Genomic DNA, 15,476 nt, shown 5'->3' on the forward strand with positions numbered 1-15,476 from the left:
CACCAAGTACAACACCTAATAAATCCCACAGCTGAGGGGACTCACACTGTACCTAAGTATTTGAAAATGATGACAGTACAGCACAGCGGCAGGAACATAACACATAGAAGGGCACATACAAAGTTTTCCCACAAACACAGCAAACGGGTAACCTTGATGACAACCACAACATATTCCCAGTGACGATCAGGAAGCAATAAAGTTTTTCTGTTGAAGGACAAGCATGAGAACTGTCCACAGGAAGAGAATCGGTGAACCAGATTGGAAAATCATCATCATAATAAAACCTGACTTTGCTTCTTACAGTCCTCTGGCCTAGAACTGATCCTTTTTGAGATATCTTGAAAGTTCATTGTATTTTTCGGGATTTTTTGTGCCCTTGAGAATTTCAGGTGACTTTGATTGAAATGGTGTTTTTCTATATTATCTAAACTTCGTGATCATATTAAATGAATCCAAGACCTAAATCCTTTGTGCTTTAGATAATACTACCTCTCAACATGGGCTGTTATCAGTGAAAGCTCCATCATCTTTCCTTTCCAACTACATAGTGGGATTCATTTCCTGATACTTTGACAATGTTTTTGGGTTGAATAAATACAGAAATAGGTACTAATGTTGCAATGTATTGTAAAAATATCCCTCTCAGACTCATAAGATTCCCTAAAATTCAAAATCTTTTACAATTTACCCTGTTGTTATAAATCTTCAAGACTGCAATTTAATGACTGTGATCGTTTAAAGAACTTCATATGTTTCCCACGTCTCTCTGAACTGTGAAAGTTTGGTGTCTCTTTTTTTTAAAAAAAGAAAAACACAGAATATGTAAATAATCACAAGACTCCAGAACTGGAGTCTTTAAGAAAATATATAAAATTGTAAAAGCTGAAATTACTGTACTACCAAGCAATACCAAACAATATTCTAAACTTCACATGAGACATAATTGTATATGGGACTATGTGAACAAGTAAGGTTAATTAATTCCGGGGAAGATTAGTAATTTTCATTAGCAAGCCCAGTATTCAGTAAAACTAAATTGCTCAAAAGAATTTAAATTAGAATTTAAAAAATTTCTATTACTTTTTCTTCTCTCTTTATTTTTTGTAGCCATAAACTAATATTGACTTAATGGCATAATGTCTTAAAACCAGCCCTTTGCCATTACAAAGTTCTGTACGCTATTTTTTCACACTTTGAAACTCAAAAAAAAAAATTATCCATCCGTGCTCTTTCAAATCTTTTTGCTTCTTTACATGCTGTTTCTTTCTTTATCTTCCTTTGCAAAAGATATTTTATTCAAGGCATAATTAATTATAAGTAGAACTGAAAATGTTGTAATCAGCGTCTCAGTGTTGAGGTATTTCATGTTTTCTCTGTTACCTCTATTTATGTAACAGAACAGGCTACTTTTACAAGCTTTTACAACCCTTAAAAGTTATCAGTTGATCTTGTAGCAGTAAAACTGCAAGTATTGTAGTCATAAACACAGTTGCAGAGAGCTTGTAACAGGCTTAATAGGACAGTTAGAAAAGGCTTGTCTTAACAACATGTGCATTATCTTAAACTCGGGACACACTTTTCTGATGCAGGAAAAAATCCTCCTGCCCTCATCCAGCGTGCCAGGAAACACACCTGTTAGCCTGTGGTGTGAGGGCTTTTGATCCTTTCAATTATTTTATCAGAATTGGAAATCATTCAGACACAGAAATAAAATTCTATGGTGGTGACTAAAGCCTTCACACTGAGAAGTTTCAGATGAATAAAATTCCACAGATCTATTATGATTTCTATGGAGCCTCCTAAAGAAAACCACAGCATTTAGTTAATTAATATAGCGGGAAGAAAACTTATTATAATCTTCCCTTGGCTGGTGATCTCTTCTTTGTTATGTGTGCAGGATATTATTAGCAAGCCATCAGCAATGCCTAGCTGCCTGACACTTCCCAGAATAGCACCTTTTTTCATTTGTTTATAAAGTCTAGCCATTTAGATTGACTTTTCTCTGTATTTGGTATCTACCTCATCTTTTCTGCAGAAATTTTCAGGCATTTCTATGAAGGCACACAGAAAAAAAAAATCTTTTTTTTTTTCCCATTTAAAAAAGAAATCCCAAGATCTTTCTTGCTCCACGGTGATTTTGAGGCCAAGATCAAGAGCTGCAGGCATATGTGGATTAAAAAGGAAACCGTGGAGTAAAGACCAGGCTGCTACTGAGAGAGAACAGAGGGGATAAGTCAGGAAGGTCATACTTGGTGGGGAGGGAGAATGAGGAACAACATCAATGCCCAGAAGAGTATCTATTTAAAAATTGCAAAGAATCATAAAACTCTTGTGTGTTACCATCCTGCTATCCCCAGTCAGCAAATGTTTGTGAAATACATGCATAAAGCAGGCACCTCGCTCTTTGAGTGCTGATCCATGTATAGAGGATCACATCCTACCAATCCCAAGTCATTTTTCTTTCAACTTGACTGACAATTCAAGTAGAAGGTCTTTTTCAGTGGGTCTGAACAATTTTGTCCAGGTGAGAGTCTATGAGGATTCTGTGTTAAGGAAGACAATTAGGTTTTTTTCATTTACTTCTAAGAAAGGAATAAATTAGTTAGAAATTAAGAAATTCCAAAAGTAATCAATTGCAAGGTTGATTTTTTTTCTTTGCGTATACATAGCACTAATTACACAACAGGTAACTTCTTTCAGTTAGCATGTTGTATCTACAAGGTGAATAAGAAGAATAATGCAGCAGAGAAGAGGCTGAAATAAGGCTCAGAAATGAGCCTTATTTATTTGTTGAAGCAGTTGGAAGACTTTCACTGAATGACACAAGAGTTTAAAGAAAGATGCTTTCTTAGATTTGAACCTCACGTGGATTTGCAAGAGCTGAATTCTTCTGCCCATGGCCCTGCCTGACTCATCGTCTGTGACATTAAGTTCTTGTAGATGGTTAATAAGATTCAGGATTTTTCTTATATAAATAGAGCAGTCTGAAAACTAGAGTAGTCATCACTGAAGGACAGCAAATCTTCAAAAAGGAAATTCCTCCACTCTGTTTTACTCATTCATTTTAGGATAGAATAAACTGCCTTCTCGAGATGTCTGACCTTCTTTGTTGACTATTAAAAAAGCCTAGAAGGATAATATAAACTTCATGTTTAAACTTTAGAATAGCTAAAGTTAGCTAGGATTAATCAATCCCATTCTAATTGTCTTCTTACCCTTGGTGTGACTGTCTTAAAACCCAGAGTCTTAGTTACAGAAATGTTAAGCAACAAATGGAAATTCACAGGAATTTTGCTCCAAACAGAAATAATTGCAAAATGTTAAATACTCTGTAAAACCAAGTCCCAGGAGTCCCAAAACCAATGGACACTTTTATCTCACTGTCTTCATTTTTAGTTTAGCACAGAAAGGATAATGACCCCACATCTCAAAGGGATGTTTGAAATTTTTTTAATTGTAATATTTATGAAGCAAATACACTAATGAGTCCCAGAGTATTGTCCTGCGGGGAATGAATAATTTCTTCTTCAAAGAAGGGTTTGAACAGTGGGAAAAGATAAAGGATGACACTATACAATATAGAAAATATGGATTAGCAATTAATTATACAAGAAATTAATGGTACACTGGTCTTACGGAAAATAAAAAGTAAGGAAAAAAGTGTTATTTTTCTTGAGATAAAATTTATTTAACTTGAGAGAGAAGCCTCTTGGTGATTTCAGTCTTATCCTCTGAGTCTAATTTCTAGTATATCTAATAATGCTTAGTAAATCAAATATTTAGATTTGCAGGATATCTCTGAGATTAAATAAGCACAGAATTGTGTTTTATATTTTAATAACTCCTAACTGGTTAAGATTCTAGAATAAATTGTATAAATCAGTGCTCTAAACTTGCTTTTTTCATGTCAAAGTTGTCCATCCATGAAATTGGTGGCATTGAGTATGAAGTGGGGGAACTAATTTGTTATATTTAAGAGAATAGAAAGTTTCAATATGCTTAATATCACCTAAAGGCACTTAACATATTTAAAGAAAACAAAAAAAACTTAAAAAAACCCCTGATATTTTCCTATGTTTATTTTTTAATGTAAATTAGGATGAATGTGCAAATTACATCCGTGTTCTTCACCGATACAACAGAACACATCTACTGGCTTGTGGAACAGGAGCTTTTGATCCCCTCTGTACTTTTATTAGAGCTGGACATCCATCAGAGGTAAGAAATTTAGTAATTTTTTTTAAAACAAGATTTTCTGAGTAAAAATGCATCCCTTTGATAAAGCAGACTAGAACTATAGCACCAGAAATGATCTCCAAGGATTCAACCCATGCTATGCACCTCCAACTGCTGTCAAAATCAGAAGCATCTCAGAAGTTAAGACCCCCAGGACAGCACTTACATTTGGAATTATTTCAATTGCAGAAACACAGTGTCTTCTGTAACTGAGGAAGGAACTAAATAATAAGCAATTTTAAATTAAGGCAACTTTGCACGTCATCTTTGCTCCTTTCATGAACCTCCTGTCAAGCTTCCTGGTACAATTTGAAGGAAGCATTGTCTTCAAACTCTTCCTGATATTTAGGAACACTGTTTAAGAAAGCATAAGGAACAGGCTGATAGAATTTTAACAAGACTCATAGATAAGAATGTATGGCCCATGATCATCTCTTCATGTATATTACTTCCTTTCTTACGTCCTGCCTTCCTTTCTTTTTGTTTATTATTCTCCCTTGTCAAACTGAGGTTCTAAAATTTTACCAACACTAGAGTCATGGGGAAAATTACCATTTTTCTGTTTGTGTAGAGCCACAGGAAATAGATTTGCTGCACTAATAAGTAGCTATATTAGCTTCCATTATCTGACAAGCTGACCATCAGGATTAAAAAAGACAGGTGCCATGTATATGGTGGGTTAAAAATAACACTTGGTATGTGACTGAGTGGGCAAATTGTAATGGTGCTTTCTTTGACTGATAAGGACATCGTGTAACTGCAGGAAGTGAAGGGACAAGATCCTTCCTCAGAAAACTGCAGTTCAGGCTTCACTGATCTCTCTGGCCAGAGTATCCCAACGAAATTACTTCAGATTACTCTCCTCCATTTGTTTCACCTCGGTTCCCAGGCCTCTTTCTCGCTGTCTGACTGTCATGAAGAGGAGAGTAACAAATGAAACAGTCTTAAAAATATAAGTGTACTATTCCATTTCTAAACAGGACCCAAACACTTCTATTAAAACACTTGAAAAATTCATACTTTTAATTTCAAGGGAAAATACTGGTTTAAATACACAGTTAAATGCAGTTCGTAATATGAAGCTGGCTGAAAGGAAAGATGAGCACCTCCCTATGAGGACAGGCTGCGAGAGTGGGGGTCGTTCAGCCTGGAGAAGAGAAGGGTCCAGGGAGAGCTTACAGTGGCCTTCCAGTACTTAAAGGGGACCTGCAGGAAAGATGAGGAGGGACTGTAGTGATAGCATGAGGTGTAATGGTTTCAAATTGAAAGAGGTAGAATTAGATTAAATACTGGAAGAAGTTCTTCACTGTGAGGGTGGTGAAACACGGAAGAGGTTAACCAGAGAGGTTATGGATGCCAGCTCCCTGGAAGTGTTCAAGGCCAGATTCGATGGGGCTTTGAGCAACGTGGTCTAGTGGAAGTTGTCCCTGCTCATGGCAAACAGATTGGAATTAGGTGATCTTTAAGGTCTCTTCCAACCCAAACCATTCTATGATTCTTCAGTTCTATGATTTTACTGAGCAAGCCAAAGAGAAACATTCAATTGAGGCTCTTTTTCTTCGTGCTCACTAGCCCCATGTTGTGGGAAAATTTATTTTGTTGTTGACTTGCAACAAAAATTTGTACAAAGTCATTCATTTCTGAATAGCCATTTGGTAAGAAAATGAATCATTACCAATTTTTCTTTGAACAGTGAGAATATCCCAAAGCCATGACCATATTCATACTGTATGGCATCCCAATCTAGTACTTAGCATGGTCTTCTGAGGTCCATTTCAGCTTATGAAAAGGAGTATTCTGCCTCCTGGATAGTCTTCATACTTATCCAACTACAAATTCATGTTTTCTTATTAAAACCAGGTTTGAGACGTGTCTTGTCAACAAATAGTGAAGCCAAAAGGAGATTTTTGTCTCCAAAAATAGGCAGAATTTGATAGCCTCTTTGACAGATCATTACTTCTTGGAACCTATTTAAAATCAGAACCTCTGAGTTTCTGAAAAAAAAAAAAAACCACAGTAAAAATGTCCATTCCCCTAACCACGCTCTCTAGAAAATATTAATCTAACTTACTATGTAGCAATTGAAATGTGTACCATGGTACATTATATAAGTTTAAATGCTTCTTTCATGCTTTTCATAGTTTATAGAAATTTAATGTTACCATGTATTTTTTAATTGAAATAATTGTATTTGTATATGTTGATCATATAAACCAACAAGCAGTAAGTATGTGATTTATTGAATTCTATTTCAAACTTCTGTTGTACCACCAGAGCCTAACAAATTATGTTTTCCTAAATAAAATTATTTATAAATTTTATGATAAACTGAACATTCTTTTGAAAGATTAAATATACAATGGTTTACGGCAGTCATTCTGTGGTAATGTCAGTTTAATTGACATTACTTTGGAATTGCAGGCTGTTGACTTCAGTAAAGTTTTTGCCAGATACTCTTTTTCTAAAAACATACAAGTATAGTCACTGACAGCAACATGTAGATTTTTTGTTCTTCTCTCTTTCTAATTACTTTGACTCCGATGAATGTTGCTTTTCCAAATTTAAATATTTCAGCAAATTACCCAATGTTTTTCTGCCATTTAGAAATAATCACAAATCAGGGAAAGTAGGAGTGCTGACTTTGCAGAGAGAACAACTATTGTTGTTTGCAAAAGAACATATTACAAAATCTTGTCCAGAAAAACACAAGCAAGCTAAGTGCCAGCCAGAAAGTGACTTCATCATCATTGACTTAATGAAATGCTTCTAAGTGTCAAAAATCCATGCAGGTCAGAAAATGTTGGGTTTTATTTGTTTATCATGCATAAATGTAGGAGAGTTCCTTTCATTAAAATCAACTTCTTTTCCTTTTTCTGAAGAAAGCAAGTCAGAGACCCTTCACCCCAAATCTCCTGTGATGAATTATATACGAACCCTTCCCATGTGCTCTGTGATAAAAAGTTTGAGATAAATCTTCAAACCAAATATAGAAGATGAATCAAAGTACAGAAAAAAAAATTTGCTTTGCTTCCCTTCTCACCAAATGAACATTTGTCACTCCTGTTGCCTTTGATGCCTGCAAGTAGTGGGGGGGAGGGGGGGATGCATCTGCATCCAGTCTTTTCCTTTTGCATTTATATAAACTTCTCAGTTTTGGTAGCAGAAGGTGAATACTGGAAGAAGTGCTTTCCGTCTCAGTCTATGTTTCTCCAGCTCTAGCTGCTAGTAAAAAAGTTCTCCACTACTGTTCTATACAGCTTAAAATACGCTACTAGGTGAATTGTGATGATCCTTAGATAAATCTGATGAGCTATCTGAAACGATTTTTTCTTAATGAGTTATCACCTGTTCAGCAGAGCAACGGCTTTTAGGGACCCCAAGAGGCCTCTCAATGATCCAGACTGTCTTATTAACTAATTCCCAAAGCATCTTTAACAAGTACAGATAGGAGTTCCACCAAATACTGCTAAAGAGATTACTCTGTGTCCATATGACCTGCCAAATGAGTGGAAATTCCAAACAAAAACAATATGCAGAAATAATATTCTGAATTTTTGCCATCTGTATGATAAGATAGAGCTGAATCTTGGAGAGGAAGGTATCTCTGCATGACAAAACCTGTTGAGGGAATCAAAGTTGTGGGAAAGAATGGTGCATAATGAATTTTTCCTCCAGAACATGCTGTAAATTTTTCATATGTGCACGGAGCTGGCAGAGTGCCATTTTCAATGCCTCATTTAACGCAGTAAACTGCCTACAGCTGTATTTCTCCACCTCAGAAGGCTGATGAACTAAGTCACAAAATGCACAGGTGGTTTCTGGGAGTTCCTAATCTGATGTATTCCTTATTATCCTATTTCCTCTACAATTAGCCAGTTGAGGTAGCGCTTCTCGGGGAACAACAGCTCTAAATTCTAAGTTTTTAAGGCCTGCCTTTAGTGAAACAGCAGGTGTATTTGTTTGGTTAGAGAACAGTTCAGTCAAGTTGGAATTTCTTCTTTCTAATCTATGTTGCCATTAATATTTTGTTGGATATAGGGAAGGGCACTTCTTTTTCCACTTGTTCTGTGATTCAAAGCAAAAACACAGTAAAGTTCAGCTGAGCAATAAACTTTCCATTTGCCTCCCTACTTCAAACAAACGTAGGCCACGACTCCTCAGCTGGTGCTTTAACAAATTGGAGTGAATTGACATGAAAGTCAAGAGAGAACCTTCCAGTCATACCTCAGTTCAATTTTTACATGACATAATTTTTCTGCCTTTGGCCAGCAATTGGTAATGTCATCATTCTTTCAGCTTTGTTAAGAAACAGCCTTGTGTACGTATTTATATCTATTATTTTAGGATATTGTTTCTGACGTATTTTTATAATCAAAACAATCATCTGTCCAGTTACTCCCTCTACATGCTTTTTCCTATTACCTCATCACCGCTCTCAGTTTGCAGAGGATTAAGGAGGAGGAACATCTGGTTTCACTGACCAAAAAGAAGTGGGTGTTGTTCAGTCCTTCAATAGATAGAATGTGTGACAAATTCTTCCCCTGAGAATATTTGCTCATAGACACAGTGTCCCTCTGCATGGATAAAAAGCCACCCATTAGACTGTCATCCACTAAGTCTTAGCAGGTTTTTCAGCTCATTCTATTTGTGGAATTGAATTTGCAATTCTAAATACTACAAAATTGCTTATTTATTGCAGTTCTCTATGTCTATAGTTTATGTGAAACTAGTATTTAAGCCAGGTAATGTTTAAACCTGTATCGAGTGCTCATATAGATGAAGTGCTGCCAAGTAAACAACACGATGTCATAGAATCGTTTTACCACAGGCTGTCAAATTGCACTAAAACATCCAAAACCGCCAAACTTTAGTTAGATAAAGTATTTCAGGTTTTGGAAGTTAAATACGCATACATTTCATGAGAGATTAAAATGGTACCTAGACTCACAATAAGCAGGAAATTAAGTATGTGAATATACCCATGTGCTGACAGCATAAAACAAAGGTGCTGTGCTGCAAAAGGGGAGAAGAAAAAGTTGAAGACCCAAAAGAACCCTAATCTGCACCATCTCAAATAACAACCAAACCTCTGCAACTGGCCAATCTCCAACACTTCCAAAAAAAAAAAAAAAAAACAGACAACCATCCCCTCGTGAAACAGCGTGAAAAAGTTTCTTCCAACCATGTGAGCTTCTTCCATTTATGTGAGAAATGAAAGCTCGTGAGTTTTGGATATAACAATTATCTCAATGAACAGCTGTCTTTGTGAGGCTCTGTAATGATAATGAAGAAAGGACAATTCTGTTCTTCCTATCCTTTGCTAGGAAAGGTATAAAGGTATTGCATAAATAAAAACAATGGCCAGAGGGGACCATCAGAATATTTTATGTGTTAACTCACACACTCCATGGATATTTTCTCCCAGGTATTGATTTAAAACATTTTCAGGAAAATATGCATTGTCATTTAAAAGAATCCAGATAATGGTAACACTGCTACTTCTCTGGTAAGCTGTCCTAATATTTAATTACTTTCAGTGTTAGGAAATAGCCACTTATTCAAGGTTAAATTTATCTAACTTCAGCTTCCTGTCATTTAACCTTGATATGCCTTTGATAGCAAAGTTGAAAAGCCTACCACTATCTTTTCCACATCTCTTCCCCCTGTAAGTGCCTATGCACAAAGGTCAAGCCACCTCTTCAATTTTTTTGATAAGCTGAATAAATATAGCTCCTTAAACCTCCTATCACGAGGATTCCTCAGTCATATTTGTGTCCTTTCTGTGAACTCTCTGCAGTATTTTCGTGTGTTCTGGAAGTGTGGACACCAGAGCCAGACATGTTATTCGATGGTGTGTATATAGGCAAGGTCACTTCCCTACTTCTGTTTGAGATTCCTCTTTTCATAGATTCAAGTGCTGAGTTCTCGGCACAGCACCACAATGAGAAGTCCCTTCTTAGCATTTTGCACTTGACCCAAAGTTCTTCTCTGGAGCACAAAATTATTCCAGATTACACAGTTAAGGCACCTAATTAGCAGCCTCATATAATAAGGTCAATGAAGAGATTTCTAGAGATGCCCGTCACTGTCAGCTGTAACAAGGCACCTGGGATGTGCAAGATCCTAAATGAGTCATGTCAGTTTAATATATGAAAGTAATCATGAAAGATCTGAACCTCCACCTTCTAGGGCATTCTGATGTGCTTCAGATATAAACCGTGTTCCCTATTCCAAGATATACCACTTTGGATACGGCTGAATTAAAATCTACTTACTTAGCTTCTGACCTTTAACTCGGTATTCGGAGCATTCCACAACCTGAATGTACCCAGAGCTCTCGTTAAAATTTTCTCTTCATTATTTATGCCTCCCCAGCCCTTTTGTTAACTTTACCACGAAAGAAATCGTATGATTGTTTAAATCAGTGCTAAATTAGAAAGTCATCTTTCTGTCAAAAACAAAAGTTAGGAAAACCTTTAGTAAAGGAGGATTCAACAATGCATACCTAATAACAACTGTACTTTGATACACGTCAGCAGTTTATATTTCTTAATAATTCTACAATGCACATTGTTTCATCAAATAGCTGCATACTAAACGAAATGCCCTGGAGAAATCCAAGTGTTCTGTACCAGCACAGTTCTGATCAGTCATTCTTACACGTTGTAGCAGAGAACAGGTTTGTTTGACAATACTCTCCATCCATAAAATGAGGTGCATGACATTCATTACTTTTGAATACTATCCAAATAAGGCCATAGGTGAAGTTTAAGTTCAATTAGGCAAATTGGTAGAGAATGTGAATTGATCAGCCATGTGAAATGAATTTTCCATCATTATTAGTCCTGCCTTTAGCAAGATTAAAGACAGATGGTCAGGAGAGAATGAATCAATACTGAGGAATAATACTATTATCCCAAAGAGAAAGAGATACTCCACCTGTGTGGTAATTTGTTTGGGGTAGGTAAAATATTCCAGCTCTCATCATAATGATTTTTAGGTTCTGTTACCTTTATTAATGAGAGAAATTATTTTTCTAAGTGAGGGGACCCAGTGAAGTCCAAGGCATTGTTTGAGGAGTGGAGATACTGCTTGATAAGATACTAGTCATCATAATTAGACCAGCAAAAACTGAACAATGATGAGGTTTAGTTAGTATTTTCCCGGGCTTATTATTCTTCACAATTCTTCTACAATTTATTACTTACAATTATTCTTATTTGAATCAGATTTGATTCAGATCTATTCAGGAGAATTATTCCAGATTTAAAAGTGAACTAAAAAGAAGTATTACTTGCAGTTCATATGTGTTATCAAGAGGCAGTGGATCCATTCCTCTGCCTTTTCTTCCAGAAAGGTCCGCTTTGGCATGCCCTGTTGAAACTCTGCAAAAGGATTTGGCTATCTCTAAGGCTCCAGGCTACAGAGGCAGACAGAATTCCCCAGGGTATCTGCTTTCCTTCTGAAATCCATTCTCAGCTGAATGTAGCTGTTGTCTCCACACCCAATGCATCTGTTGTGTCATCCATCACCAAAGCCTAGGCTGTAATCTCGAACCTTAGAACTGTATCCTTCCTTCTTTTGTTTTTTTCACGACCTTTGTCTCCAGTTCAGCAATCATTACATGAGAAGACTTTTATTTGGGATTTGCTTTTATGTGACCCTTACAATATCAACACAAGTTTTGCCTGCCAAAATCAAGGAGACGGGAAGGTCTCGGCTAGTGAGACTCTGTGTAAAGACTGCACTTGCCCGCAGAAATCCCTTCTCTTCTGTATAGCAATTTTGTACTATCTTTCGCTTCTCTTTCCCCTGGCTATAAGACTGTATCTTCACATACAGCTACTCAAACATTGTAATTCTAGAGAGTCTTTATGTGCTCCTTGGAACTTTCATATATACTAATTATCACACAAGTGTAATATAATCATAATTTCTTTTGCTAATGGTCCTATTCTAGTCCATAGGGCTCTAATGAGTTTATGTGTCCAGTTTAAGGTGGTGCAAAGGTGTTTCTCCTAAAGTTCTGACCAATTCAATCACTTCTGCTTAAACATTCTGAACTGCTAAGGATAAATTACTGTGATTTCTATAGGTAGGGTCAGGGCTTTTTTTTTTTCCTATTGCCAGAATATTTCAAATGCATTAAATCTGGGAAATACATTATTTTGTCACTTTAGGCCAGATATTTTGACACAAGTCACAAATTGCTAATGCTTTAACAAACTGAGACAGCAGTGTGACATAGCTCCAGTTTTTTAACATGTTTTCATATTGGAGCCCAATGTGTCTTAATCATTTCACTGCAGAATAAAATACAGAGACCTGAAAAATATATGTAAGTTTTTAGGGAGGATTTAATGTCTGTAATATTTTATGCACTCTCAGCCCATAGGACAACTGATCTTTTCAGCATGTCACTGGATAGTAAAAAGGATTGAAAACAGATCCTCAGAAGAAATACTACCTCCCAAATAATCTTAATTATGTCAAGAAGCGGCGATGTGACAAAGCCAGTTCTTTGAGGACTGTATTTTTAATATTCTATCCCCATTTGGCTTGGAAAATAAAATTGATTGAATATGGAATGTGTAATTTAAAAAGTTAGCAATCTTCTAATAACAAGTGCTTAGAGTCATTTGAAAATTAGTGTTTGGATATTACATCACAAAATGAAAAGTTCTTTCACTGTTGGAGCATCCTTGCGTTACACACCCATATGTCTGCCTACCCCTGTTATGTTGACTTAAATAGGCCAGTAGGATGCAATAGGAATTTATTAGTATTATTAGAAGTATTTGGATCACATATTCCTTTATTTAAACTCCATTATATGGATTCATTTTTTATTGGTTGCAGATTTTTAATTTACCGAAGGAGTTAGTTGAATGTATATCGATTAGGCACCTACCTAATATTTGGGACTCTAGTTACTGACAATACTTATTTTTCTTAGCACCAAAATTTAGTCTGTTTAAATGCAAAAGTCTGCATGATACAAGACATCTTTCAGCCCTGAACCAGGGTGTTATTTTCTCTTGTATGCAAAGACAAAATATTTTACTGTATATCCCTTTTACCATGTGCCTTCTAGATGAGGCAAGTGTACAGATTCAGACAGGTCATGGAGTTGAGAGTTCATTTTGGAGGCTTATATTTGAATTACATTTTCTGCTGTTTAACAGACATGTTCTGTGAATTTTCAGATTTTTTTTTTTAATGGGGAAGTCAAGGTTCATCCTTCTTAAAAAAAAACCCCTCTGCATAGTGTATTCAGTGTGTCTTTCTATGTCAAAATAAGAATGTAAGGATAAATGACTATACAAAAAAGAAGAAAAGAAGTGAAAAAATATTTTGAGAATACACAGAACAAAAGAATATTTGCAAAAAAGAGTCAAGTGAATTTATACCAAAAACATTAAAATGCAAAAGAGAATGGAAATTAAGATTAGGTTTATTCTGTACATTGCACTTCATTTCCTGTTGTGGTCATAAAATTTCTTTGGATTCAATCAGTCTTCAGTTTCTCATGTGAGAAAAATTACTGCTACACCAGTGAAATACTCTACAAGTCTTATATTTGATAATTGACAACCAAATTCTTTGTTTCCTCATGTTAGGCTGTGTGAGTATGCGTGGGTATATATGGATGCACAAAATGCCAGACTCAGATGGTGCAATGTTAAGAGTAAAGCAGACTTAAAAGTTATTTGAATAAACAGGGAAGTACATTTTGGCAGGAAATGTTTTCTTTGTTTGGAAATAGCACACCTGCTATATTAAATATTTTTAAATTTTATTTTCTACAGAATAAAGTCTTCTATTACTGTCTTGGAAACATTGTAAGTTACATTCCTTTCCATGGTGCTACAGACTCTCAGTAAAGCTACAACCGTGTGCCTAACTTCGTGAAGTTTTTAAATCATAGATTTTCCCATGCATTACTTTGTTGCTGCATTACTTTGCTTTTGAGATAGTATGGGGGAAAACAAAAAAAAAAAAACAAACTAAACAAACAAAAAGGTCTGCATGAAGTCAGTTAATCCAAGAACAGTAACCGCTATTTCAGGACAATCATTCTCATAAGGAATAGGGAAAATTTGCAACGGTCTTCAATGGAAGTGCTCTGTGAGAGACTGCAAATGAAAATTAACCTCACAGCTTTTGTACAGAGGTTCAAGAAAAGCTTCTGAACATGCAGTAGGGATGTGAACATCCCCTTGGCTACCCTCTCCCTCTCATACCCTCTCCATCTGCATCTCTCCCTCTTGCTCTGGACTTCAGTCTCCAACTTTGATTACCCCTTTCGAAAGCCCACTTTACCAGGTCACTCATTCAGCCAGTCCATTGGGATGTTCTTTCCCTCTGGAGTCAGAATGCGCTGGTGTGTCCCTTCCCATCCCAACAGTCTTCTTCCTCAGACAGGGCACTATGATCAAATGTGGCAACTATTTGATCTTTACACTCTCTTTTTTGATGTTTTAGGAATTAATTGAACAGATAAAACAGTTCATCATATGACACTAGCACCACATGCCTTTATTCAGGTTTTCAAAAGAATGTTTTTCATAGTTTCACACAAGCAATGAATCTCTATTTTACACTTTCCCATTTGATGCGCTTTGTATGTGAACCTTCTTATTCATAGTTCTCTTTTAAAAAGTCTCAAATATATGACCCCCAGTAAATGAAACACAACAAACCACTCTTGCATGTAATGCTATTCTTACTGTAAAGTTTAATAACCATGAGATCAGTAACACTAAGGACGAATTTTGTCCATTGAATTATAGTAATAGTAGTATAGGCAGTGTTAATAACTACGCACAAAATTCTGCATGGTATCTCTCCACAATACTCTAAACATCCCACAATATAAGTAACATGACTTTTAGAAAACAAAAACCAAAAAATACAACAAAAAACCCCCCACCCCCCCAAAAAACACCACACACCCCCCCAAGACCCCTCAAGCCCCCCAGAATAGCACCAACTACAAAAAGGCAGAGGTCTCCTGGAGAGCAAACCTTGGATATACTGTTGGAGCGAGCATATGCATATGTTATAAGTATGTAATTAAATATTCTGAAATGGTTTAAATTTCCTTTTAAAACATACCAGCATGATACGTTTTGTTTTGCTTTGTTTTGTTTTTGTTACGTGGAAAACAATAAAAATTGAAAGTGAAAAAAAAATCCCCTTACAGAAAAATCAAAATTTTTTTCTCGTAAAAATAA

At 36.0% G+C, this 15,476-nt stretch overlaps 1 protein-coding gene across 1 annotated transcript in view; it reads left to right on the forward strand.

Moving 5' to 3' along the window:
* SEMA3E (sema domain, immunoglobulin domain (Ig), short basic domain, secreted, (semaphorin) 3E) overlaps positions 1-15,476 on the forward strand; it is a 143,299-nt gene that overhangs the window by 85,725 nt on the left and 42,098 nt on the right. Inside the window, exon 4 of the mRNA XM_010137200.1 lies at positions 4,102-4,221. Within this exon, the coding sequence (XP_010135502.1) occupies positions 4,102-4,221 (120 nt within the window). The remainder of the gene's footprint in view (positions 1-4,101; positions 4,222-15,476) is intronic.

This window comes from Buceros rhinoceros, unplaced genomic scaffold, assembly GCF_000710305.1.
Source record: "Buceros rhinoceros silvestris isolate BGI_N320 unplaced genomic scaffold, ASM71030v1 scaffold11475, whole genome shotgun sequence".
NCBI lineage: Eukaryota > Metazoa > Chordata > Aves > Bucerotiformes > Bucerotidae > Buceros > Buceros rhinoceros.